This window comes from Zalophus californianus, chromosome 10, assembly GCF_009762305.2.
Source record: "Zalophus californianus isolate mZalCal1 chromosome 10, mZalCal1.pri.v2, whole genome shotgun sequence".
Taxonomy (NCBI): Eukaryota; Metazoa; Chordata; class Mammalia; order Carnivora; family Otariidae; genus Zalophus; species Zalophus californianus.
The window spans coordinates 39711840-39739285 of record NC_045604.1 but is presented as its reverse complement, the minus strand read 5'-3'; the positions used below and the strand labels follow the sequence as shown (position 1 = coordinate 39739285).

The following is a 27446-nucleotide window of genomic DNA, read 5'->3' as shown; positions in this document are numbered from 1 at the left end:
AGTGGCTGTACCATTTTGCATTCCCACAGCAGTGAATGAGAGTTCCTGTTGCTCCACATCCTTGCCAGCACTTGGTGGTCAGTGTTGTGGATTTTAGCCATTCTAATAGTTGTGTAGTAGTATCTCGTTGTTTTAATATGCATTGCCCTGAAGACATGGTGCAAAGTATCTTTTCATGTATTTATTTGCTACCTACTTACTTTCTTTGATGAAGTGTCCATTATGATCTCTGGCTCATTTTTAATTAGGTTGAGTTTCAAGAGTTCTTTGTATATTTTGGATCAGTCCTTTATCAGATGTGTCTTTTGTAAATAGTTTCTCCCAGTCTGTGGCTTGTCTTACCATTCTCTTGACATTGCCTTTTGCAGAACAGAGTTTTAAATTTTAATGAAGCCAATAATTTCTTTCATGGATTGTGTCTTTGGTGTTGTATCTAAAAGGTCATCGCCATATCCAAAGTCCTCCAGATTTTCTCCTGTTATCTTCTGGGATTCTTACAGTTTTGCATTTTGCATTTAGGTCTGTCATTCATTTTGAGTTAATTTTTGTGAAGGGTATAAGGTCTGTTTCTAGATTCTTTTTTTGGGGGGGTATGTAGATTGACAGTTGTGCCAACACCATTTGATGAAAAGGTTGATTATCTTTGTTCCATTGCATTACCTCTGCCCCTTTGTCAAAGATCAGCTGACTCTATCTATGAGAGTTTATATCTGGACTCTGTTCTGTGCTGTTGATCTTCTTTCACCAATACTACACTGTCTTGTCTTTGTCTTTATGATGTCTTGAAATCGGGTAGTGTCATTTTTCCAGATTTGCTCTCCTTCAGTATGGTGTTGGCTATTCCAGGTCTTTGAAGGAATATTTTTTTTCCCTTTGCCTAAAAGCAAAAAGGTTAAGCCTTCCTGCTCAGTGTGTGATGGGTTACATTTTTGAAACTTTTAGGAGCCTCTTTCATACCATAGAAAGAACATGTCCTAATCGTACGATGAGGCAATTAGTCTCCCTCCCTCCTTCTCTCTGTCTGTATGCGTTCCTCTCTCGGTATTTCATCTACTCGGAAATGTTTATTGAGGGTCTACTTAGTGTCAGGTACTGACATTAAATGATAAGACCCAGTCACCAGTCTGTGAGGAGGTTGTGGTAGAATGGGGGAGGTGCAGAGGACATTGCAGGAGAGACCCGGGCCAATTACTGCGGGGGCTGGGGGAGGCTCCATTAACTGGTTGAGGTTTGGGAAGCCGTACAAGAGGAGATAAATTTCAGCTGAGTTTTGAAGGATGAGTAGGTAATTGTCCAATTGGAGGAGGTTGGGCAAGGGCAGTCTGATGGCAGAAGCAGTAAGGAGGCAGGAAGGAACATACTAAGTCTGGGGAAGCACCATAAACTGATTACAGCTCAGGTATGTCGTGTGCCGTGAGACATGAAGTCAGAAAGAAAGGAGTTCTGAGTGGACCATGAGGAGCCTCCTGGGCTCTATTCCGAGTATGAACTTTATCCTGATTAAGGTTATTGGATGTTTTGTTGAGACAAAATTCACATAACGTAACATTTAATATTTTAAAGTATACCATTCAGTTGTTCTTGATATATTCACAATGTTGTACAACCATTGGCAGGATCCAATTTCAGGAATTTTTTTCTTGCCCCCTCCCCTCTTCTCTTAGCCTCTGACAACCGCTAATCTACTTTCTGTCTGTCAATTTGCCTATTCTGGACATTTCATATAATTGCAGTCATACAATATGTGACCTTTTTGTCTGTCATCTTTGACTTAGTGTAATGTTTTCATAATTCATTCATGTGGTAGCAAATATCAGTACCTCATTCCTTTTTGTGACTAAATAACATCCCATTGTATGGACAGAATGCATTTTGCCTAGCCATTCATAAGTTGATGGGCATTTGGATTGTTTCCTCTTTTTGGCCATTATGAATAATGTTGCTGTTTGTGTGGGAACATGTGTTCTCAGTTCTCTTGGGGATATACCTAGGAGTGGAATTGCTGGGTCATATGATAACTCCATAATTAACTTTTTGAGGAACTGCCAAACTGCTTTCCAAGTCACTGGAGATTTTTAAGACGGAGCAAAACAGACTCGGATTCTATTTTAACATCACACGCTCTAGGACTGTATTTTCTTTCGAGACCAGGTATTTCTACTTCTGTTATGTTTCCCTAGTTCAGGGCATCACAGCCAACAGCAGTGAAACCTGTCTGGTTCTTTTAAATGCCATCGTTGTGATTGTCATAAAGGAATCTGTACCCACTAGCACAGAATGTGGCAGAAAGAAGTGGTGTTGGGGTGTTCTCTCTCCCTCTATGATGTATTTGTAGAGAAAGAGTTTTTCTTTTTTAAGAACCTTGATTAAATTATAGGCTATTATTAGGGAGTTTATTGTACTTATAAACTGTACTTGGATTCCCTGTAATTTGTTATAATTAATGCAGGAGTTCAAGAGCAGAAAGCAAGGATCAGGTTGTGGCATGCTTTTCTCTTTTGCAACACCTTGCTATCGTTGGCCTTTTTTCACTAGTAGTGAAGTGAAGGCCTGTGTGTGTTTGTGTGCATTTAAACAAACATTATCCTTTTTAGGAAAGAATTGCAGTCCTTTGACTCACTGAAACTTAAGGAGTCCTGATAAGAAGTTAGGCGTCTGTGGCAAAATAGGGTATCGATCGATGAACGTTGAAAACTTCTGGAATTGACTTTTTGCCGAGACAGTCTTGCCTGTGTATGTGTGTGAGCATATGCACGTGTTTGTATTTTCATGCATGCACATGTATTGGCTTGTGGTGTGAAACGGCGAGGAGAAAAACTTTCCCTTTTAAGGTTATCTTTGCTGAGTTATAGTTTTAGTCTTGCCCCCACCCCCACCTTGGGTTATTTCAATTTTGCAGTTGCAGGAGTGTTGCCTTTGTTGTCTGCTCAACAATGCAGAGTTTTAATTGACTGTGAACTTGAACATTCATTAAGTATAAGATAGTGAGTGCATGGGTCAGGTGGCAGATACATTATTATACTCGAATAATCATCAACTGAAATCTTCTCAGGGGTTTTGAGGATAGAGGGACAGAGGCATTCAGGTTTATCTGGTTGCAGGCCTGCGTGTGTCCTGTTTATCTGGTCCTGGCAGACAGAGAACAGGGTGGGCCACCCTGGCCATTATCTGGATTTACAGTGGTGAACACCCTTTGGAATGGATGGAATGTTCTCTTTCTCTCCTGCTGGTATCTCTGTCAATCTCAGCGTTAAAATTATGTTCCTTTGCTGTTCTGTACCCCAGAATTCTAGGACAGCCTGTCCTCCATCCCCTCTTGTCTTTCATAGTAGAGAAACTTGTACATTTATTTCTTACTTGCCCCATATAACGTCAACCAGAAAGCAATGGTAGTGCTTTGGTACATCCTGCACTGTCCTGGGAGAGCTAGGTTCCAGTACATTCTAGCAAGATTCTTCTGATGTGGCTGATTGTGAAGGAAGCTTTCTAGTGAGGAAACCCTTTCCTTTATAATAACAGTAACAAACAACCCATCTTTCTCTCGCCCTCCCACTGGAGTAGAGCCTTCGCAGACTGAGGAATGTAGGGATGGTATTGACATGCTCCCCTCTCTCTAACTTGTCACATCTGTACTGACCAGGCACATGGGAAGAGAGAAGCTGGGTTGACTGACCTTGACCTGTAGAGAAGGGGGAGGCAGACCGGAGCTGCCTGATAACAATGGTACGGCAGGTCGATAGTTAGAGCTTACAGAATGCTTTCACTAACCTATTTTTAACTCTGAGAAAGCATTTTATTTCTCTCTCCGATCTCCTTGGGCACTGGGGGTAAAAGGAGTAATGCATGGGTGATATGTGCCCATCATGCCACTCATCAGGGGTTTATTAAGTCAGCTAGCAACAGAATGAAGTCTAGATCCCTTCTTCATGATCCATAACGTAGAAGTACCTCGATTCAGCGCAAGAGTCAGTGAAGACTGTGTGTGACACTTAAGGATGAACTACAGTCTGCTTTTTTAAAAAAAAATCTGCCTTCGGAAATACATACACGTAAGGGCCGTTCGTACCCACTTCTGGCTAGAACCTCTCCTTCTAGGTGGGAGCCTACCGTCAGAGACCCCACTCTCTCGATTCTACTTTGCCCCTCTGTGCGTCTTACAAGGTTGTTAACGAGTCATCAGAATACACAGCTTGGTCTTCCTTCCCTCCGCCTACCTCTGGAGGAGGAAAGTGAAATTTCCCGGAGGCTGCAGCTGGGACCAAAACCCAGGTCCGAGTCCTCTTACAACTGTCCTGCCCTATGTTTGACAGAAAAGCGCCTCATGTCAGCGTCTGCCTCGTATGCGGTGGCACACGCAGTCGGATGGGGCGGAAGGCTGCTTGGTGATCGAAGCCTTTCCTTAGAGGCAGTAGGATCCTAAAAACCACCAGGTAGTGTCATTTTTATTTTCGTTTTTATTTTTGGACTTCGGTGGAACCGATGGCTTGGTCACAAGGGCTTGGAACCAGATCCCACTCTCACCGCCTATGTGGCTCTGGTCCATCGGGCCCTGCCTCCAAGAGCAGTGTGACCTTGGGCAAGTCATTCTTCTCCCTCCTACACAGTTTCCTTCTCTAAAAACAAAAGGGTAGGACTTGGATTTTGAAATCTTTCCCTTGTCAGATAGCTTAGGCTAAATCATGTCGTGACGACATATGACCCACGGATCTCTGTGGCCTTCAGAAATAGAGGCTTGTTTCTTGCCCACCTTCCGTGTCCACTGTGTCCACTGCCTTCCCTCCCGGGAGCTCAGGCCAACCAAGGGGCAGTCGTACTTGGACGCTGCAGGTCTCAGGGCAAAGGGAAACAGACGGCTTGGAAGGCTTCTGCTCCTGGGTGGCATGCCATTCCCTTGACTCCAGAGTTGATGAGGTTGGTGGGCAGGTAGGGGGAGGACAGAGGGGAGGCTTCACGGAGAGCAAACATTTGGAACAGTCCTAATGACCACCCCCTCTCCTGTCTCCACCATCCTGTGATTTATGCTGAGAACCGTGGAGCCCTTGAGAAGCACCATGGCACCATGACCAAAATCAGCTCTTAAGGCTTTTAGACTTTCGTGGCTATTCTCTGTTGGAGACACTTCTGCTGAACTGGACTTGGAATGAATATTTCACTTGTGGGAGGGGTGGGAGAAATACTTTAAAAGCAACATGTCCTCGGCCTCTGCGTTCCTCTCGCCTTATTTGTGGTTCTGTGGTAGTACACTCCATACTTTTCAGAACACCACATGGAATGTCTCAATCTGAGAGGTAGTAACAGACCTGCAAATAGAGCCGAGTTGCATAAGTGCTTAGATAAATTCCCCACATATAAATGGAAAAGAGAGATTGAAGATCTGAACGGTACATCTATAAATGTTGAGGATAATGTTACAGGGTATAATTTTGAAAGAGTTCTTTGATATGACTGTCAGAAGTACTGAATGCTCTATTGATTTGACCTTTTGGCATTTTTTAAAACTTCCTTTTCAGAATCTCAGGGGGAGGAAGGAACATGGAAAAGTCACTTATTTTCTTGAGATTGGATGGAACTGTTCCAGACAGATGAGACAAGACCTCCCAAGACTGGTTCATATTATCTGTCAGTTTCCAATTGTAATATTTAACAGCACTGACTATCAGGAAGCTTTTCTGTTTCCCCTAGAGAAACCTGAATTTTAATCTCTATGGATTAAAAACAAAACAAAACAAAGCAAAAAACTTTGAAAGTAGAAATTTTACCTTTCCTCAACAAGCGTAGTTATATTCATCAGTCGGTAGAGGGAGAGCAGAATCCTAACCTAAAACCATTCATTGGACCCCAGCAGTCAGATGGACTATTTACAGGTCTTTGGATATGAAAAATATTAAAAAGTTTTCCTTGTGAGCTTGGGTTTTCAAAGAGGATCCCTTTGGAAAGTTGGCAAATACTTACTTTCCTGGCATGAAGATTGATTGTGTGTGTGTGTGTGTGTGTGTGTGTGTGTGTGTGTGTGTGTGTGTGTTTCTCCCTCCACCCAAAGCTATGACAGGGTGGAGTATACCTCCGTGAAATTGCATGTTTCCAAAATAGGATTCGCTGTTGTATTTTTACCACCGTTAGAACTGAATCTCTAATCAAAAATAAGCAAAAACCAAACATTCTAGAAATAGAATTTCAGCTTATATTCTCTAATTTAGTCTTCATAGAGGATAGAATTATTATACTTTACAGAAGCGCCTTTTGAGCAGAAACACTCCCAAACGGTTTCCAAAGTGGTCCAGTTTCATTCTCATTTCTGCGATCACACATCCTAATCTCCACAGTCTTACATGGTAATAGCAGCATATCATTTAATGCCGTTCAAATTCTCCCGTAGTCTGGATGGCTGCCAGGAAAGAGCTTTGCTTTCTTCAGCTCCTCTGTCTTGTGTCCCAGTACAAGCCTATGTCTAACCTGAACGACCAGGAGCAATCCTGGTGTTCCTTGCTAGTGGATGCGGACACACCGTTGCCTCGAACGGAGTGGCTCTGTTGTAAAACTCCCTCGTGTGTTGCAGAAGTGATAGCTGTAGGTGAAGTTGGAATCAGCAAGATAAGAAAACTGTACCTATTGTTTTGCTGGATCCCGTGGATTATATTCCCAGAGGTATCAGCTGATCAAAGGCTCTAGCCATGGCAGATGACGCTAGGGTAACACCTTTTAAAATGCTTTACTCTTTGGTTCTTAAAAATTGAGCCCTTAATAGCACACTAGAGAGAGAACCATGACGTCAGTGGTTCAAGAGCGATGAGCATCCCCGCAAGGCGGAGACTCTTGTAAACCTCTCCAGGATGTCCCTCAGCATCGAACCAATTTCTGCATATAGGAAGTGCTTAATAAGTGTGAATATCCATGTTTCTCCTGGGCTTGGAGAGCAGAAAATAAGTCAGAACTGCTCAAGATGGGGTGCCTGGCTGGCTCAGTTGGTTAAGTAACAGACTCTTGATTTTGGCTCAGGTGATCTCAGGGTCGTGGGGTGACAGGCTCTCAGCTCAGTGGGGAGTCTGAGGATTCTCTCTCTCTCTCTCTCTCTCTCTCTCTCTCTCTCTCTCTCTCTCCCCCCTCCCCCTCCCCCTCCCCCCCGCCCCTCCCCCTTTCTCTAAATTAAATAAATCTTTTAAAAAAAACACTCAAGATGGCAAGGAATGGATGGCATTATAGAAGAGATGCGACGTTGTAAGATTAGGAGGAGTAGGTGAACTTTACCACTTTTTCCTACCTTGGGAAATTGGGTGTTCTGGTTTGTTTTGTTTGTTTTTCTTTTTTGAGAATTCCATTTGTACCTTTCTTCAGTAAACTTAAGATTCCTTCCTATCCTGAAATTCTGGGGTTTTGTTGTTGTTATTTGGTTGTTTTATTTGGTTTTCATATCCTGTAAAATTTTTCTGAAGAAAGTCCCAACAGGATCCTCTGGTAATAAGATGAAGTAACACTTCCTCATCATTCTTTTCTTCTTCTCCTCCTACTTTCGGAAGTATGGTCTTCAGACTAAGTGGCTCCTCTTCAGTGATCTATCTGCTTTCACAAGGAACTCTTGACACTTAAAAGATCTTTTGCTGACTTAGGACTCCCTTGCCTCAGTTTCCACAAGGAGGTGTTCTCCTCTCTAAGAACCGGCTAGGTTAGAAGCATAAAAGATCTTCCATAAAAGGCTCCTGGGCAGTTCCCAGTCTCCTGAAGGGAAAGTGACCTTACAGGAATGAGTGGAGCTTTTACTATTTCCTTGAAAACTGGCCCAGAGGCACAAGACAGGTGACAGCGGAAAACCAAGAACCAGGCTGGGGAACAAGGAAAGAACATGGCAGACGTTGCTGAGGAGAAACCTTGAGGGGAGGGAACACAAACAGGAAACGTGCTGTGCTACATGGAAAGGGAAGTAGGCTTCCGAAGCCCATATTTTCCCTCCTAGTTCAGGTTTTCCTGAGCTCTCTCCCAGGTGGTGAACTAGTAGTGTGCATCAGATTATACTTTTAGACATAAATCTGTTATTTAGGTAAGGCTGTAAAAGCTGAGCTTTGCTCGTGATTGACAGGGGGCACAGTCCTTGAAGCAGAGGCGCTAACATAAGCCATTTCTGTTGGAGCGCTTGGAGCTCCAGATAAAACCATGGAACCCGAGAGCCTTGACACTTACCGTGTGCCCAGATTGCTCTCTTTTCCGCCTCGGAATGGGAGAAAAGTAGGCAAACAGTAGGCGCCTGTGTTACGGGAGTGCGTGGGACTACACACTTCTGTAGTGTTAACTCACCTTGGGCTAAACGTTTGCAAACGTTGAGCTGGAATACACCTGAGCTTGGGGACTTTAGTGAACAGGTGAAAAAAGGAAACCAGCAGATAACATGAGGCATATTTTAACTGTAGCGAACCACATTTCTTTAGTCTTCTCTATTTTGATCTACTCTTGGTGTTTCTTTAAATTCATACACAATTATTGCTTCAGAATGTTTTCATTTACTCTCTTCTCTGCTGTGACTAATGAAGAGACAGGTTATGACTTCCGCTTTTCCTTCCACAGCAGATGATCGCCCAAAACTCCCCCCTACCCCCCAGGCAGCGCCTTCAATTTCACAGGGTTTTTGAAAGTATCCTGCCTAGGATTGCCTCCTTATTTGTGCACTTTCGGGAGACAGCAGCACTGCTCCTTCATTACCAGCAAAAGACTTTTAGCCACGTGATCTTCTGTGTAAGGGCTTCGAATCCATGATGCGCCTCACCAGCTAAGGAGAGAATACTAGGTGAAATGGAGCCGTGTCCGCTGATGTCAGAGCACGGAGTGGGCACAAAGCTTTTCTGCCCATACCAGGGACTTGTCTCTGAAAATCAGCACTGATACTTATTATATACATTGCTTGATTTAATCAATTGATGTGGACAGGAAGTACAATCACTGATTCGGTAGCAGAGCCTGTAAGATGATTATGGCTAATTTTAGGTGAAGGTAGGGTGGGAGTAGAAAGAACATGCTGTTTTTCTATTATATACTAAGTTTTACTAAAACGAATTTTTTAATAACTCTGCATTGGTCCTTCTGATTGGAATACAGATTTTTCCTACCAGAGACTGACGTGGTTGTCTGTACCCCCATCCAGTCGACCCAGGAGGAGAGAGGAAGTAGAGACTCTGTGGAGGAGGTAGAGACCCTGAGTCCTTCCCTCAGATAGGCATTGGATTGCCATGTAATGATGTCCATGATATCAAGGTAGAGACGACAGTAATTAGCTCTCAGTGCTGATTGCCCCTCTCTAAAAGAGTTGAGCTTTGGATCACTCTTGAGCTCCCTGGATTGCCATGTCCCAAGTTTAGAAAAAGTAGAGAGTTATGGTTACCAAGAGCAGAAAGGTTGTTAGCATTTGCCAAGAATTGATGCCAGGATAAGTCTGTTCTAGAGGGGACTGTGTTTTAAGAGTATGGTCAAGGAAAGGAGAGTGCTAGGAAGAAAGGTTTGGGGTGAGGAGGTTTCTAAATGTTCAGGTAATTCCCAGAGTCCAGCTTTATTGGCTTCTGAGGACAGCGGTCTGCTCTGAGGCTAGATGTTGCACATGGGCACACACTGTTTACCTGCACTTTGCTGGGTTGAGGATGTACTTTGGGTTGGATTTTTGTGAGTCACAGACCTGTAGGGTGAGCCTCTACAGCTTTGTCCTAGCCACTAGCAGAAGGCCAAATGATTTGGCCTGTTTGTGATCCACCCCACCAAACTGTTGAGTTTAAAAAATGGCGTGTTTCCAGAATTGTTGTAGGAATACACCACTGTTGGATGTCGGTTTGGCAGCCCTGCTGCCATGGGTGTCCAGGTGTGGAAGAGCATTTTCCTTCCTGGTCTCTGTTATGAAGAACTGGTCCTTATCAACTGTTTCATCCTGCTGACCTACAATGAGATGATTTGATGAGAATGCTCTCAACCTGAGAATGCTCTCAAACTGAGAATGCACGGGATGTGGCACCTGCCACATCAAACAAAGATAAACACAGGCAGAGGGCACTTTCCATCTTTTATGGAGCTGACCTTTATCGGCATCACCTGTGTGTCCTGCTGGGTACACAGGGTTTTACATCCAGAGACATTGATCTTGTGGGAACATATTCCAAGTATGTGTTTTTAAGGTTATTTGTTCCTCTGTTCCCACGACCAGATATCAGTATTACCTGCAAGTCAAAAAAGACGTGCTTGAAGGGCGGTTGCGGTGTACGTTGGAACAGGTGATCCGGCTGGCTGGCTTGGCTGTGCAAGGTAAGGAGCGCGATGGCCGCCATGTGAAATCCCAGTTTTTCTGTGACTGCGGTGTTGTTGGCCTCTCAGAGGGAAAAACTGAATTTACTTAGATAATCCCTTAGTAACTCTCACTTTTCATTCCAAGATACATTACAAATGCAGAAATAGAAAAAATGAAGCAGAAATCGTGATTTTTTTTTTTTTTTTGGTGGCAGGCTGGTGGCTTTCCCAAAGCTGTTTGCAAATTGTTCATGCTTGTATAATTTTAGTTTTATTTGAAGAAATAGCAGCTTTCATCCTGCCTTTAATTAAAGCTACATTCAGGGTTTGTGGAACATTTTCTCAGAATTATTCCACTGCCCACTGTGGTCATATTTTGTGGCTTCATGTTATGACTCTTTGACTTTCCCATCACTTTCAAGTGTGATAGCTTTAAACATTGTGGTATAATTTATTCTCACACAGTTACTTCATTTTTTTTTAAAAGATTTTTCTTTTTTTTTTTTTAATTTATTGAGAGCGAGAGAATGAGTGGAGGGGAGGGGCAGAGGGAGAGGGAAAAGCAGACTCCCTGCTTGAGCAGGGAGCCAGATGCTAGGCTCAGTCCCAGGACCCTGAGATCATGACCTGAGCCGAAGGCAGACGCTTAACCCACTGAGCCACCCAGGTGCCCCTATTCTCACAGAGTTGAAGAGAGAAATTTAAAATGCACAATTGTAGGGGCGCCGGGGTGGCTCAGTGGGTTAAGCATCTGACTCCTGATCTTAGCTCAGATCTTGATCTCAGGGTCGTGAGTTTGAGCCCTTTGTTGGGCTCCACACTCAGCATGGAGCCTACTTAAAAAAATGAAAATAAAATAAAATGCATGATTGTAATATGAAGCAACAAACCCATAGTGGAGTATATTTACCTTTCAGTCTGTCCTATTTAGATTTGTTTTAATTTTTCTAAATTGTTACATATATTTTTATTTAACCTATGTTACATGATTTTCACATAGATTTATACATGACTCTTTATTGAGTGGTGGCTTAATTGCTTTTAGTCAGTATCGGAAAGATCAAAATGTGATTTTTTAAAAGAAACACGCGTCTCTTTCAGTCATTCTTTTTCCTTAAAATCAGTTCCTGTCCAAATGGAATGCCAGCCACCGAGTCCTTGCTGCGTGTGGACTGTTGTTGCAGAAGCTGTGAACTGAACTTCCCATCCCAAACTCTGAACTGAAGTTGAACCTTTTGGGTTCTGGAATGTCTAAAGAGGCAGCTTCCTTTGATTCTTTCATCCTGGGCTATTAGCAGTTTAGCAGTTTTTGTTGGACGTATGATTCCTTGTAGTTAGCTGCTCTTGTTACCTTATGGATGGAAATACACAAAATATATTGTTGGATCGTATCCGTCCACTTAAAAGACTAGAAGGGGAAGGAACAGTGCCCAGAACGACTAATAGAACAGAAAAATCATCAAAATAACAGAGAAGACACCTTGAGTAGGAAAAAGAGAGAGAAGATCCGCTCTGTCCCTCATCTGCAAATTGGTCCTTTCTCCTTCCAAAAAGCTTTCTCTTCTGTTCCCCTTATTACTCTCTGTTTATCCCTCTCACTCTTCAACCATGGGGTTTATTACATATTCTGGATAGTGGAAGACCCTGACGATAGCGCTCAGGCTGAAGGAAGTTGGTGAACTTAGCCTGGCTTCTCTTTTCCCTGGGTCCTTAAAGCTAGCCGTTCAATCTGAGGGAAGCTCCCCCAGCTATAATATTTGTAAAATAATTTTCTCGAGAACCCTTATTGGGCGGTTAGAAAGGCCCAGCCACAGAGTTATAAGTTGTGATAAAATATGACGACTGGTGAGTAAACTGGAGATTAGGCCGAGCACATGATCTCCGCTGTCTTGAATGCCTGCCCTAATTAATCGATCGTTCGTTATGTGATGACTTAGTAGGTGCGTCCTTGTCGTCTCAGCAACGTCTGTTCACTGGCCTTCTGTGGGGACTCCTGGATTCTACGTCTCCTGTTAGATGCCAGATCTCTTACATGAAATTAAATTTGTATGCTGTTTTGATTTTTTTTTTTCTTCTTGAGAGCAAGTGGGGTGAGAAGCAAGACATTGACGATAAGGACTCACTGTATTTTTTTGCATGTGTTCAGATATACCATCGTGAAATGAAAACAGGACAAAACAGAATTTCTGGCATCTTGCAATATGGGAACTTGTTTGGGAGGTGTAAAAATTTGCAAGGTTGCTTGCCAAGGGTGATTTACAGTGGGAATTTCCAGCTGCAAATATATGAAAAGATACAGATGGTCTAGGCTCTTCAGTTCTCTTAATTAACCTTGAGTTAAAAAGTCCCCTTGGCAGATATTCTTAAGATATGTGTTGATGCATATTTAACAAAAACATAAGTATAGGTTTGTTTTAAATTTTTAAAATAGCTTAGGGATCACTTTCAAATTTCCGTTTTTTCTTCCCCCTAGAAAATTGTGTAACAGCGCTCACATGCCGATATTCACAGTATTGCTAAGTAAAAGTGGTAACGATATCAAACGCCTTGTGGCACTGTTTTCATTTACTAGTGCAGAAATAGGATGAAGTGGGAATAATAAATGTGGCGGTAATTTTACTCTTATTTTATTCCATCGTTAATATCACATAATAAATACTAACCCTCCCCTCTCTTTTCTTCTCAGCTGATTTTGGAGACTTCCATCAGTTTGATTCTCAAGATTTCCTCAGAGAATATGTGCTGTTTCCTATGGTCAGTGTAATTTCCTTTTTCTTAATTAATTTTCTACCTTCTTTGGATGTTTAATTCTTACCTTTGAAAATCTCAGAGGATTTTCCATACATGCATTCCCTAGGGAGGCAAGTCCATGCGTTTGTAAAGAAGCGACACATTTTGTAAAAACACTGAAAAAGTAAACGTGCCTCTTTCCACCTCCTCAAGACACTTCCCTGTCCCCTGACACACACACACACACCCCGAGTCCCCAGCTCCACTACTCTCCAGAGCCCTGGTGCCCTTCCTTTCTGAACACATCAAGCTTGTTCCTATCCCAGAGCCTTCGTCTTGGCATTCCTCTACCTTCAGTGCTCTGCCCCACATCTTCCTAGGACTTGATTCGAATATCACCTCCTCAGAGAGGCCTTCCTTTCCTTTTTTTTTTTTTTTTTTTAAAGATGTTATTTATTTATTTGAGAGAGAGAGATTGAGAGATAGAGAGCACGAGAGGGAAGAGGGTCAGAGGGAGAAGCAGACTCCCCGCCGAGCAGGGAGCCCGATGCGGGACTCGATCCCGGGACTCCAGGATCATGACCTGAGCCGAAGGCAGTCGCTCAACCAACTGAGCCACCCAGGCGCCCGAGGCCTTCCTTTTCTTTAACAACCCATATGATAGACTCCAGCCATCAACCGCTTCCTGCTAAATCCCCTTTATGTGCACATACGTCAAAGTTCTTTCGGTATCTAAACGTGATCAGTATTGATTGGTTGCCAGCCAGAATGTCAGCTCTCTGGTCCTTAAGCAGGGACCCTCTCTGTTTTGTCACTGTTGTCTGGCATGTAGTCTGCCTGCATAAAAATTCATTGAATGAGTCAGTGAAGTCAAATGTCCAATCTTGGGTTAAACTAGGAATGAGGCTAGGTTTTAATCCCTGGGGAGGCGGGGTGGGGGGGGGGGGGGAGAGAGAGAGAGAGAGAGAGAGAGTGTGTGTGTGTGTGTGTGTGTGTGTGTGTTGGTAGCTTTGGGGTAAATGAGAAGAGTTATGAGGAGGGATTAAAACGTTTGAAAAGCTATACCCGCTCCAACATCCTGGCTCTGATTTTAGAAATCCCAATCATTCACCGCTCTTTTTTTTTTTTTTTTTTTTTTTTTAAATCAACTGTTTTGCCCAAAGCACTAACCTGGGTAACTAACTCCCAGGGGATAAAGTTATATAAGAAACGGTGCTTGTTCTCAGGGAGGCAGCAGAGTAGTTGAGTAAATAGGAAGTTTGCAAAATCAGAATGCAAAGCCAAGTGTAATAAAGTGCGGTCAGGATTTTATGTGGGGAGAGGTTACATCTGCTTGGGGGGTTTGGGAAGGTTTAAAGACTAATGGTGTGTGAGTTGCAGCTCAAAGGGTGGGCAGGATTGCAGCAGACAGACAGGTGGGGAGCAAGGAATGATCTAGATGGAGAGAGAAAGGGCGGGGTGGCATGAGTGTTCACGAAAGAGTCGATGGTGAGTCTGACTTCGCTCAGGAGTGGCAGAGGGGTGGCAGCAGATAAGATGAAACATCTCAAGACTGAGAACACCTGGGCTCTGTCAGTGGATTTGCAGACCCCACACTTTGAGGACCACTGGATTAGAGCAATAAGACCATTTGGGAAGGCAGGTCAGATGAGAATCTGCCTGGTGCTCTTGGCAAGGAGATAATTTAGGTGTTATGAGAGACAGTAAAAACAAGAAAGCAATGCAAGAGATATTTTGGAAATAAAATGGGCAGAACTTGGCATCCAGTCGGCCAGTGGTGACAAAGGTTCAAGTTGTGAAAGCCTAGGATAAGTAAAGCCGCAGTTATTATTCCCTGTCGGTGTGTTCGATGAACTTAAATGGCTGCAGACTTACCTCATTCTTATTGGTTAGGGAAATACCATAAGATCTCTATGTTTTTCATGAATAACTCTATCCTTATTCTGCTTCCCTCCAAGAAAACAGCAGTATTATCTGATTGGCCTGTTGTTTTTCATGCCTTGTTAATTCTACCCAGCAAATCAACCTGCATTCAAAGAGATTAGCATGTTATTTAGCAGAGAAGTTCTTCATAGGATTTGGTGCCAACAGGCTTGAATCAGATGGTCTCGGAGGCTCACCTCAAGCATTGGGAGGTTTCCTGGTGTGCTTGGTGGGGGGAAAGTGAAGCTCATACCTTAGAATTTTAGAAAGAGTGCATTTTTCTGTCAGTGGAGGCAATGAATTGGGTTGATAATTTTCCACTTTTCCCCCCGCCCCTTCTCTCTTTAAAGGTCTTAATCACATAGCCTTTAGACAGAGTCCTGGCTTGGGTGCCACTTACAGTTTTTATGGGTTTGTAGATGTTAAAATGCTTTGACAGGTCCAAGTGCTATCTGTGAAGCCTGGAAGGAGTTATTTTGTATGTCATACCTTTTTCAGAATAAGACTGTCTCCTCCCGGCTCTGAGCAAATCAGATGCTTGAACAGCATAGACCTAGTTAAATCTCACTATGGACAGACAAATGTGGATGTGTTATTCTTGGATGTAAAACTTTCCTCTTCAGGGGGTGCCTGGGTGGCTCAGTCGGTTGGGCGGCCAACTCTTGCTTTCGGTTCAGGTCATGATCTTGGAGTCTTGGAATCAAGCCCCACTCAGCAGGGAGTCTGCTTGGGGAGTGTCCCCCTCTCCCTTTGCCCATCTCCCCACTTTCTTGCTCTCTCTCTCAAATAAGTCTTAAAAAATAAAAATACAGCTTCCCTCTTCGGGACAGTAGCTACTTACATTGACAGGTGGCTATTTATATTCAAATTTAAGTTAATTAAAGTTAAAATTAAAAATTCAGTTCCTCAGTTGCATTAGCTACATTTAAAAAACGCTCAGTAGCCACGTGTGGCTAGTGGCTACTGTACTGGAGAGCTCAGATCTAGAACATTTCCCTCATTGCAGAAAGTCCTGTTGGATGGCACTAATGTCAGCTTGTGTATCTGAACCATGAATGTTCGTAGGCTTCTGTCGTGTCATTCCATCCCATGTCACAGCCTGGATACGCTGGGGCCTGTGGTCAGGTGGTTCAGGCTCCAGGAGCCAAGCATTCTGTGCCCATGTCCTGGTGGTGCCACTTAACAGCTTTGTAAACTCGGACCATTATTTAATTCCATTTATTTTAAAATTTAATTAATTATTTAACCGAAGTGTCCATTTCTTCATCTAAAAATGGGGATAGCAAGCCTACTCCAGTTGTGGGGGCGAAAGGAGAGGGTGCATGTGACATAACTGGGCACATGGTAAATTCTCAGTAAGTGTTTATTAGTTGTCCTGGTCCCTGCCATCATCATCATCTTATTATTAGCATGACTGTCTCCTCTGTTACGCAAGCCCAAGGATGCCCAAAACCGTGCTTTTCAGGCAACAGTACAACGTGCGTCTTGAAATGTAAGCAGAGGACAGGCAGAAGGTACAAATGATCAGTAACCAGCTCTGCATGATTGGAAACTCCAGTTTGATCGTGTGAAACTTACACGTTGCTTATGGAGTTCAGTTCAGTGATCGTTTCTGGATCACTTCCTGTGTATGGAGAGCATATAAGCTGGCATTGTGTAAGAGCCCTGGCGTGGGCCCAGCAGTGATGTGGATGATGAGCTGCTGCCCTGAGGTGCCTATAATGTAGTAGAGGGAGGGTGACAAGGGTACAGGGTGGGATGAGCATCCGGGTAACTGTAGGAGAGGCCATAGGCGCCCTGCGGTGAGGGCTGTAGGAGCCACACCCAGAGCGGAAGTGCATAGGCTTCCGTCCAGCTTGGGGGAATAGGGAAGCCCTATCAAGGGAACAGGAGCTGGGATGGGACCTGAAGGATGGGGTGACATTTCACTCCATGTGGTGGGCCCCGGGGGGTGGGGGGCATTCTTCCAAGAAGGGTCGGCATGAGTGTGTCAGGAGATGTACACACATTCTGTTAGCAAGAGGAGTTTGCCTGAAGCCTTGAACCGTTGAGAGAGGAGGTCTGGAAGGGAAGGCTGGGTCACCCTGAAGAATGGTCTGAATGCCAGGCCCAGGTGTTGACCTAATTGAGCAGGCAGTGGGGAGCCATGGAAGGTTGTAAACTTTCTGCTTGGTTCCACTAGAGCTTTCAAAGAGAAGAATGCATTCCTTTGGTGGGGGAGGGAAGATGGGATGAATGGCCTTGTTTGATCTTATAAAGCACCCGAATTTGTCAAATGGCATTTCTGCAGCAGAGAAAAGAACAAAGTTAAGTACACAGGGCACTCCACAGGTGTGCAGTTGTGTACAGACATGCACTCTGCCAGTCTTCATTCACGCGGGGCCGCTCGCGCATTCTCTGCGGCAGGGACACATACCTCAGGGAGGCCCCAGACGCAGAATTGAGTACAATAGCAGAGGGGCACCTTTGGACTTTTTCTTCTTTAAAAGTAGGAAGCTGAGGTTTAATGGAGCACTTTTTGATCCTCACTTCCCTGTCTTTATTTTATTCTATGGCCACATGCCTTTCATTAGCTTTTCAAAATTAGTAGCAGGCTATTACCACCACTCCGTAGCTGGAGGCACGCACGTAACTCCATTTCTAAGCCATGCAGTATCTTTGTTGTTCCACAACGTAGAACTGAGCTTATTTCTTACCATGGACTTGAGTCATTTCAGTGGATGGCTAAACAGGAAGCAGCAAATTAATCAGTTAATGCATGAAAAATAAGAGCTGCCAGGAATTCCCTCCACCTTCTCTGAGGTTTCTCATGACCATCTGCAGGGCTATGGAATTTCCAGCGTGTAGTCACACCATCATTTTCCGGCTTTAAAAGATACTGATTTTGGGGGCGCCTGGGTGGCTCAGTTGGTTAAGCGACTGCCTTCGGCTCAGGTCATGATCCTGGAGTCCCGGGATCGAGTCCCACATCGGGCTCCCTGCTCAGCAGGGGGTCTGCTTCTCCCTCTGACCCTCTTCCCTCTCGTGCTCTCTGTCTCTCATTCTCTCTCTCTCAAATAAATAAATAAAATCTTTAAAAATAAAAAAATAAAGGATACTGATTTTTCATGTTTTCATGATTTTGAGATGGGATGTCTCTTGCAGCTTTGAGGGAGGTACTTTTTGGGGGTAGTGTTTCATCCATGGAAAATTGTTAAATTGGAAGTCATCTCTATATAAATGGTATTTTAGAATCAAGGTAGTGCAGCATTTGGGATGTTTTCTGCCCAACTTCAGCCCCCAGCCCCCCACCCCCAATGTCTACGATGAGCCTCAGAGGGCCTCACGGGGACACATATCTCAGAGCCCCTTCTGACACCCCCTCTGGAGCTCAGAGGGAAATGGTGCATGTCTATGTTCTCCTCAGTGCTTAGCAGCCTGGGGCAGGGGGCGTGAAAGCTGGGAGGGTCTGAGGCAGCTGGCCCTTGGCTTGAGCCTCCCCAGGCTACCAGAAATGTGAGGAGCTCTAGAATCACCAGGTCTGTCAGGCTCTCAGGAGCTGGTTGCTCTGGCCTCCATGTCTTGGATTTATTCTTTCAGATCATTTCTCCATCCCAGACAGTGCTGTCAGCATTTGTCACAAATACTTAACAATCTCTGATACACTCCCACTGTCATGGAAGGGGTGTTGGGAAGAAGTGTGTGCGGTTGGCTCTCATCCCTTGGGAGCCAGCACACCAGTGGTCCCAGGGGCCTGGGAGTCAGGTGGTTGAGACACCAGCTGGTCAGCTACACACTGTGACTTTATAGAACTCCCTAGTTTTAGCCAGCATGGACTCTTATGCTCCCAAGGCCATGTCAAGTAACATCTGAATGAGCCTTCTCTGCCTTCAGGTAGCTCTGAATTAGTTCATATTATGGTGGTGGACAAAAAAGGCCAGGCACAGTCCCTTTCTAGGCTCAGCTTTTGAAAGGATAATGGGCTGGAAGTTCATTTGCCTGTACCCTGATTGTTAAAAACATGAAGTACGGGGTGCCTGGGTGGCTTAGTTGACTGAGAGTCTGACTCTTGATTTCAGTTCAGGTCATGATCTCGGGGTCCTGGGATCGAGCTCCATGCTCAGTGGGCAGTCTGCTTGAGATTCTCTCTCTCCCTCTGCCCCTCCCCCAGCTCGTGCTCTCTCCCTCCCTCCCTCTCTCTCAAATAGAATAAATCTTAAAAAAAAGCCACGTAAGTACAAGCAATTTCAATTAAAAGTAAGTCTGAGAGGCAGATGGGGAAAGTGAATGAAAAAAGTGCTATTCCCAGATCCTGCAGAATGTAGGCAGCGACCGAAACTATGCCTTGAAATAGTTATAAGCTTATAAATAGTTATAAGCCGAGAGCCTAAGTTATCGTGGAGTGCCATGTTATGGAAGTAACAGTGGACCCTCAGTCCTACGATGGACAGCCTTTGATTTGAAGGAGTATGGGGGAGATCGATGAATGGAGGCTCCTCAGGAACGTCTTCTGGAAAAGAGAGCTCTTAAGGTTTACAAGCAAAACAGTAAATGGCCCTAACTGCTTTTGTGTGGATAGGATTTGGCCCTGGAAGAGGCCATTCTGGAGGAGCTGACACAGAAGGTGGCCCAGGAACACAAAGCGCACAGGTAAGGCCGGACTAGACGCTGGCTCCCAGCCCCAGCCCCAGCCCCTGGCTGAGTCAACCGCCTGTGTGTCTTCTAGCCCGAGGGTGGATCTGAAAACTCTGCTGCTTGCCCGCCCGCCCCTCTGTGCTGTTCTCTTTTTATTTCCTCTCCCTTCCTTTTTTCCTTTTCTGCTTTACCACCAGCAAGCCCATGCAGACGTGGAGAATTCGTCTCTCAGACCTTCCTTTTAAAGCTCTGTTGCCAGAGCTGGGGAGGCCTGGGGCCGCTTGAGCTGAGTGTGCAGACCTGAAGAGGGACTTTGGGTGGTAAAGTCAAGGTCAAGAGGGAGAGGATCAAGACTCAGGGAGGCACTGAGAGCTTGCTGTCAGGGCTGTGCAGAGTTCTGGGACCAGTGGAGAACAAACAACCTTCCTTCAGACCTCAGAGGACCTATGCAGTGGTCCCAGGCTCTCTCATCTCGGCCACTTAGCTCCCAAAATAGCATCCTCATAAACTTTTTCCTTTACCCCCTCTTTTTTTTCCTCTTAACAGTGGAGATTTTTTTTCCCCAGGTGGGAGAAAAATAACTTTTTTTTTTTTTTAAAGCAGGCAGCATTATTCACGGGGATGTCTGGAATAATTAGTGTTTATAGGGCTGTGGCTCTTAATTAAACACTTTACCTTCCTCTGATTATTCCCCATTGAGTAAAGGCCAGTGGGGAATATGTTAATGAATTACTTAGTAATGCACCATGTCCTCACAATTGGGTGATGATTGCTCTTCCCAGAACTAGAGCTAAACCACAGCTCTGGAATTTGCCATCAGGAGGGTAGGACCTTCCACTACCTTCGTTGCCCTTAACCATTTCCTTCTTTGATGCTGTTGTGATTTTAGTGGAATCCTGCCAGCAGAAGCTGAGCTCATGTACATCAACGAAGTGGAACGTTTGGATGGATTTGGACAGGAGATCTTCTCTGTGAAGGTAGCAGACCCTGGCCCGTTCTTCAGCTTTCTCACAATGGCTCAGGCAATCAGAAAGCCAGTGATGATAGGCAGCGGGCCCGAACGACCTGGCTTTCTTATCGCTATGTGGCATTAGTTGGCAAGTCCAGTTTACTTTAGGAAGCCAACAGTTTTTCTTTTTTTTAAGATTTTATTTATTTATTTGTCAGAGAGAGCACAAGCAGGGGGAGTGGCAGGCAGAGGGAGAAGCCAACTCCCTGCTGAGCAAGGAGCCTGATGTGGGACTCGATCCCAGGACCCTGGGATCATGACCTGAGCCGAAGGCAGACGCTCAACCAACTGAGACACCCAGGCGTCCCACAAACCTTTTTTCTTAACTGAGAGATTTTGAAAGTTTTCCATGGTCTCGAGCAGAGTATCTTGTTGGTAAGACAACCATCTGAGTGAGTCCCAAATACCAGCCCATCCAGCACCGTGAAGGTATCCAGTCACCTGAAGTTTTGCAATAAGACAAGCAGCTAATGTCAAGTGTGCATTAATATAAAGACCCTGACCACTGGTTTTACCTGCTTATTCTCTTTTCTCTCCTTTGAGCTGATACGAGGATAATTGCTTGTGAGGCAGCGTGAAACATTTCCTGTATGCAATCACACTATTTCTTGAGCTCCATAGAGCCTGCATTGCGGATTTCCAGACCCTTTGGAGTTTTCTGGAAACTGCGCCTAGGAAACTGTTACAGCACAGCACATCTTTTGCAACAGATCCACCTCCTGAAGTGGGTGTGGTTGGGGGCGGGGGTCATGGTGCGTGGTCATTTATAGAGCTGAGCCCATAATTCAAACTCATTTTCTTCTCTCTCCTGACCAACTTTACAAAAGACAGAGTTTGCTCGGAAACCTAGAGCAACTGGCACATTTCCGCGATCTGGGAGATGGAGCAATTTTAGCACAAACATTTCAGTCTGAAGTGGCTCTGCTGGCTGTTTTATAAGTGTTCCGTTCCCCCTCGGCTGCATGTTTGCAATTTGCCTTGATGAGAACTGCCCATGTGCATCAAGTAGAACGAGCAGGGTGACCGAAGCTTGCCGAAAGGGCTAAATGGCTCTTTTTAAAATTTGTTTAATTTTCTTTTGCTTCTCTAATGGCTGCCCTTCGTAGGGCTGTAATCCATTTTCCTTGCAGTAATGCCTTATGAAGCCATCTGCATCCCACTTACAGTTCAGCAGCCCATACATAGTCATGATATTTTGGGTCATTGAAAAATCAGGGTAAACTTTTCTTCCCTTCCAGAAAACCCACTTCTCTGTCCCAGGAAGTTGGGGGTTTAGTTGTCCTGCTCATTTACTTCTGCTGTTTTTAGGAGTTCTGGGCTGTGGGAAACTGGGGCAGTGGAAATAGTGTCGAAATCCACTGTGCTTGTCTCTGATGCACTTTCTGGTGTGTTCTTTAGTGGAAAGAGCGCAAGGGGGATACAGTACCTTGGTCTGAGGGGGTGGACAGGCACAGCTGACTCACGGCCAGGGAGTGTGACTTAGCTGGGTGGCATCTTTTTGCCCACATATCTGTTCATGACTCAGGTGACCACCTCCAGACCACGTGATTCCCAGAGACCCGAGGAGGATGGGAGGGGCAGCAGTACCAGCTGGGGCAGTGCTGTGGTCAGCTCTGAGATCCGTGCTAACACAGACAGGAGAGGGTTCAGGGGCAGACTGAGGAGTGATGGAGTCCCTTTGGGTTAGTACCGGTCCTTGTTGACCAAGTAAAGCAAACGAGCTTGTTGTGGCTACGTTGCAGGGAAGAACATTTCCACGTAGTGTGGGCTTTTCCATGAGTGGTTCTTCAAATTTCTTCAAGGTGGGAGGAGGACCAGTCCACTCCCTGACAGGCCTGCCCCGCCCCCCCCCGCCAGTCACTCCCGTGTTGTGAGAGCGCATGGACACGGAGAGGCTGCTGGTATCTGGAGCCTCCATCCTTAGCTGAGTTGGACACTGAGCCTTTAAGTTCTGACCGATGCAGTGCCCGGGCATCTGTCCTGTGTTTTTGCCATTGCCCGGCCCTGGGGAACTGCTCCTCCTGCAGCCCCATCACCAGCAGACTGCCGCACCCATCCATCTAACGGCAAAGTGCCCCGGGAAGGATTTCCACAGAATTTTCTCTCCCCTTCCCATGTCCTGGCTTCGCCTGGCTTCTTTCCCCACATATGTTTTTCTATAGTATGATTTACCTTGTAACTTCTCCTGATTTCCAAAGCACTTCTTTTCCTTCCCATGGCTTCCTCTCCTGACCCTCTCTATGCTTTGCCTCCAGCAGTGGTCTGGCCCTCTGTGTGTCCCTATTCGACGAGCCCTGTCCTAATGTGTGCTTTGCTGGGTGGGTTGAGAAGAGGTCCCTGCAAAGGGACACTGTAGTCATTGTGTCTTGCATGGGATCAGGTGTTTCGAGGAATATAGAGATCCTTCTTTTCCATCTTGTGCCCAGTTGTGCGTGCCCCTCTGCTCACTCCACAAAGAGGATGTCCCCAGTAAAAGCAGGGGGCTGAGGGACAATTAACTCCCTGGATGGTGAGCCTTGTCCCCGCTCCACTCTCAGGCACACTGGCAGCAGGTTATGCTCTCCCAGGCAGGAGGTTGGAAGTACCTGACTGGACCAGGAGACCAGACTGAAGATGAGTCATCTGGACTTCCTCAGCACAGGGCCCAGCAGACTGCCCCCGAGCTCTGCTGTCCTCATGCCCATCCTGTGCTCATGAAGCTCCCAGCCAGTGCTTAGCATCCCAGACTGGAACGTGAATAGAGGGCCAAGCATCACCCTGCAGGCTGCCCTCCCGGGAATGACAGAGGCCAATGCAAAGGGAGTGAAGCAGCCTGGAAGATGCAGAGACTCTATAGGGTGAAGAACCCCCTGCCTGAAATACTGTCCTCGGAGTCTCCAAGATCAAAATATATTACCTCCTTAAAGGAATAGATTGCTTTTAAAAAGAAACACTCAGGGGTGCCTGGGTGGCTCACCCGGTTAAGCATCTGCCTTTAGCTTAGGTCATGATCCAGGGGCCTGAGATCAAGCCCTGCATTGGGCTCCCTGCTCGGCGGGGAGCCTGCCTCTCCCTTTCCCTCTGCCCCTCCCCCTCCTGCTTGTGCTCCCTTGCTCGCTCTCTGTCAAATAAATAAAATCTTTACAAAAAAGGAACATTCAGAGAAGAAAGAAGAAAAAAGATAAAACTCTCAGAAATTAAAAATATATCAAAAATAGAAAAAGTAATAGGTTACAAGAAAAATTTAAGAAAATCTCACCAAAAGATGAAGGTATGGAGTAATGTGGGAGGTGGGAGATAAGATTAGAAGGCCAGCCCAGGATGTCCAACATCTGAATAATGGGAGTTCCAGAAGAAGTGAACAGAGGCAGTTTGAGAAAGGATCCCAGGACTGAGGACCGTGAGGTTGTAAATCAAAAGACCAAACACAGCGGATGCAAATAGACACTCACGAGGGCATTAAGTAGTGGAAGTCGGTGCCTCTGGGGAGAGGAAATGGTGGGGCCAGGTCTGCTGCTGGCTTCTTTTAAACAGGCTCCAAAGGATGCACTCAGTCCTGCAAACTGTGGGCACATATAATCACACGCTTATGACATGCATACATAAACTATGGACATGTACAATTTTGATTTAAAAAAACCAGAATGAAAAAGATATTCATTGATGTCCATGAAAGAGAAAACCGTAACAAATCTGAGAAAATCCTAAAATTCTCTCTGGGACACGAAATGTGAAATTGGGATAAAAGAAAACAATATGTATCTATGTATATGGTCTGCTGGGGTGTGCAGCGGGGTGAGTCCCTTCAGGGCCGAGTTGCCCATTGCCCTGATGCTGTCTGTGGTTCATTCGTCCATGGGCAGGAAACGGGGTGTGTACGCCCCGCCCCCAACCCCGGGTAGGCTGTAGCCCGGGTGCTTGGCTCTGCCGGTCTGGCTGGTCATCGGTTTGGTCACATCGCTCTTCTGTTGATCTTATGCAGGACAACCATGGAAACAGTGTGCACCTGGGCATTTTCTTTATGGGGATATTCGTGAGAAACAGAATTGGAAGACAAGCAGTAATATACAGGTAGTCTTACTCGTCTCTTTTTCCTTTTTCCCCTGAGGGACTCTAGAAAAGCCCACTGAGGATGACAGTGATCCCAATGAGTTAAGAGCCAGACTGTGGGTCAGAGTTGAGCTTGTCTCAACTTAGATAAGATCAGCCCTCTGTGAGACTTGAGCAGTTAGGGAGAAATGCATCTCATTTTTCCTGGAGGCCTGTTTCGGGGGTGAGGGATAGAGGAGGTTTTTTTTCCCACTTGACTGCAGGAAAGGCGCTACTGCACCCTGCTGAGCCAGAAGAGTGGCGCTAAACTCTGTGAGTCTGCTTTGGAAGCAGGTTGTCCAGTCAGTCCCGCTCGTTGCCTTTGCCCGTGTTATCCATGACCAGCCATTAAATCCAGACTGGCTTCTTCCCATTTTCCATCACCCTCTGCCTAACCGCACATGCTAGAGGAGTGTGGACTAATTTCTATATTAAATATATGACATTTTATATTTGTGAAAATGCATTTTAAAAGCAGTGAATTTGTTATCACAAATTAAAGGGCTGGTACTTTTATATCATTTTGCATTTTATTTTTTTCATTCATTCATTTATTTAGGGGAAGGGATCATTGGGTGATTGTCATTATTTTGCATTTTAAATCCTCTTCTCCACTGAACATGAGAGAGAACAAGTATGGGGATTTGGCAGAGTGTCTCTTCCATTACATGTCCATGAGCTTGCTTGCGTTGGTGCCCATAGTTGTCACCATGGTGTGCACGATCTCAAAAACTGCATGCTTGCTTTCATTTACAAGGGCAGTATGGCTGACTCTTTATTAGAAGAACAGCTTTCCTGCATGTGCATCTGATAGGCAGAGCTTTGCACCTTGTGCAGATAATCAAAGACAGCTCTTAGAGCCAAAGCCAAGTCCACCTTCTGGAAGCAGATCTTGCCCAGCTGTGTACTATCTGGATCAGCAGTTGATGCAGGTCATTTTGCGAATGTTTCCCCACCAAAAGCTTCCTAATTGGCTCTTTTCCCTGCTAGGTCTCCACCCTGCCATTATTTTTGTCCACTGATTTTTCTCTTACTCTTTGAATGGAGACATTATTAAAGGAGTGGGGAGAGAGATATTTGTGGCTGCAGAATAAACTTTTTTACTTTTGGACATACTCCTTCAACTCCATATACCTACAACAAATTATCAAGTAATCAAATAAAACACATAAATTGTGCAGAGTTGTAACTATACCTTTTTATGCCCACTTAAAGCTGCCCAGGCATTTTGTCCCACACAGTTCCCCGTAGCTAAATCAATGCTTCATTTTCTCCTTGAGGTTAGAAAAGTAGATGACTCTTGTGTTCCAGCTATGGAGGTTAAATAGAAGAAAATAGCCATTTGAAACTGCTGATGATTAGCCACTCATGGTTTGGTTCAGTTCCTTAGGAACGGCTTCCAGACCTCTTCAGCACTTATCTTGAAACTCCTACAGGATGGGAATTTACTTCTGCCATACTATCATGGTAAGAATGTCCCTAGGTGGAGTCGCGTTGTGGAGTGAGGACTGGATTCAGAGTTTTGGCAGTTGATTTGAAGGAATGGAGCCTGAGGAAACCAAATATCTCTTATCTCTAGAGACCTTCAGTGAGGAATATGTGGCTATGGGTCTGTGTAGATGTAATCTCACGGAATTATAAGTCAGCAGACAGCTGTGCTGAGCGCCTGTAGAGAGTATGGCCCCAGCAGATGTCTGTGAACACAGTTGGTACTGGAGTAATGGAAGGATGACTGGAGGAAAGCCTGGAAGCCCCAAGTATAGAACTCCTGCATCCCCAGTGTGCAGAGTGAACATGGCTAAAGTCCTGTTCTCATTTGTGCTGAAATCGTCTCCTCTCTAAAGTAGGAACAAAAATAGCTGCCTTGTCTACCTTAGAGAGTTCACAAAGAAACCATACTCTCTACAGATGGGAGGCAAAATTATGACTCTTAATTCTTTCAGCAAACATTGCATGCCGCATGCCAGGTGCTTGGCTCAGTGCGTGGAGGACAGAGACGCAGAAAGCAGAATCTCTAGGCACGGGGCCTGTTTTCTCCTCTGCCTCAGTTAGGGATCTAGTCACAGAAGTAAACAATTGTCATACCATGCGGGGCCCCAGAGAGGACTACACCAGATTCTTTCCTGCCATGTGGGTGGTTGGGGATGAGGAAGAGAGAGAAGGTGACTTCTGAGCTGAGTCTTAGAGGAGGAGGATAGGGAAGTATAATGTTGGCATGAAGAGGCAGTGGGCAGGGAATGATAGACTGGGGCACAGAGTGAAGGTAGGCAGTAGTAAGAGATGGTTGAAGACTGGCTCCAAGTAGGATGGGAAATAGTAGCTTACCTTCCCTTGTCTGGTAGTTATTTCATGTGTCTCATTTTAGCTAAGGTCTTCATGAGGAAAGGGAAGCAAATGTGTGTGTGTGTGATCAATCACAAAAATGTAGGCACATTAAACATTCCTTGGGCACTTTCTCTTGGTGGCATCATCCATCCATAGCATACACTGCAACACAGAAACTGTGTGGCTTCTTTGGCCTAGATTCCTGGAAACACATTAAAATAATATGCTCCTCCATCATTAAAAGCAGGGATCATGGGAAATGCTTTGCAGTTTGGAAATGTGAAAAGCAAGGCAGAGGATCCTTGAACGTTTTCCTCATTGCTAATCCTAAAGGAAATAGTACCTTATGAACAGCAGTATCTAGATGTGGGTTTTACAGAATTTTTAGGTATTTAAGTTGACGTGTGTTGTGTTTTACTTTTTTGCTTGGAGAGAAGGACTATTTAGCTTTCAAAACTATAGTTAAATCATAATTTGTCGAATGAGACTCACCAGTAGCAGATGACCCTCCTACGCTGATTCATAA

The 27446-nt window shown here is 45.0% G+C and overlaps 1 protein-coding gene across 4 annotated transcripts in view; it reads left to right on the top strand.

The window, feature by feature from the left end:
- Positions 1 to 27446, top strand: part of PTPN14 (protein tyrosine phosphatase non-receptor type 14) — a 175823-nt gene that overhangs the window by 108269 nt on the left and 40108 nt on the right. For all 4 annotated transcript variants that reach the window (XM_027610470.2, XM_027610468.2, XM_027610469.2 and 1 more), the window contains 5 exons: positions 10172 to 10269; positions 12938 to 13005; positions 19463 to 19533; positions 20408 to 20495; positions 24489 to 24577. In XM_027610470.2, the coding sequence (XP_027466271.1) occupies positions 10172 to 10269; positions 12938 to 13005; positions 19463 to 19533; positions 20408 to 20495; positions 24489 to 24577 (414 nt within the window). The remainder of the gene's footprint in view (positions 1 to 10171; positions 10270 to 12937; positions 13006 to 19462; positions 19534 to 20407; positions 20496 to 24488; positions 24578 to 27446) is intronic.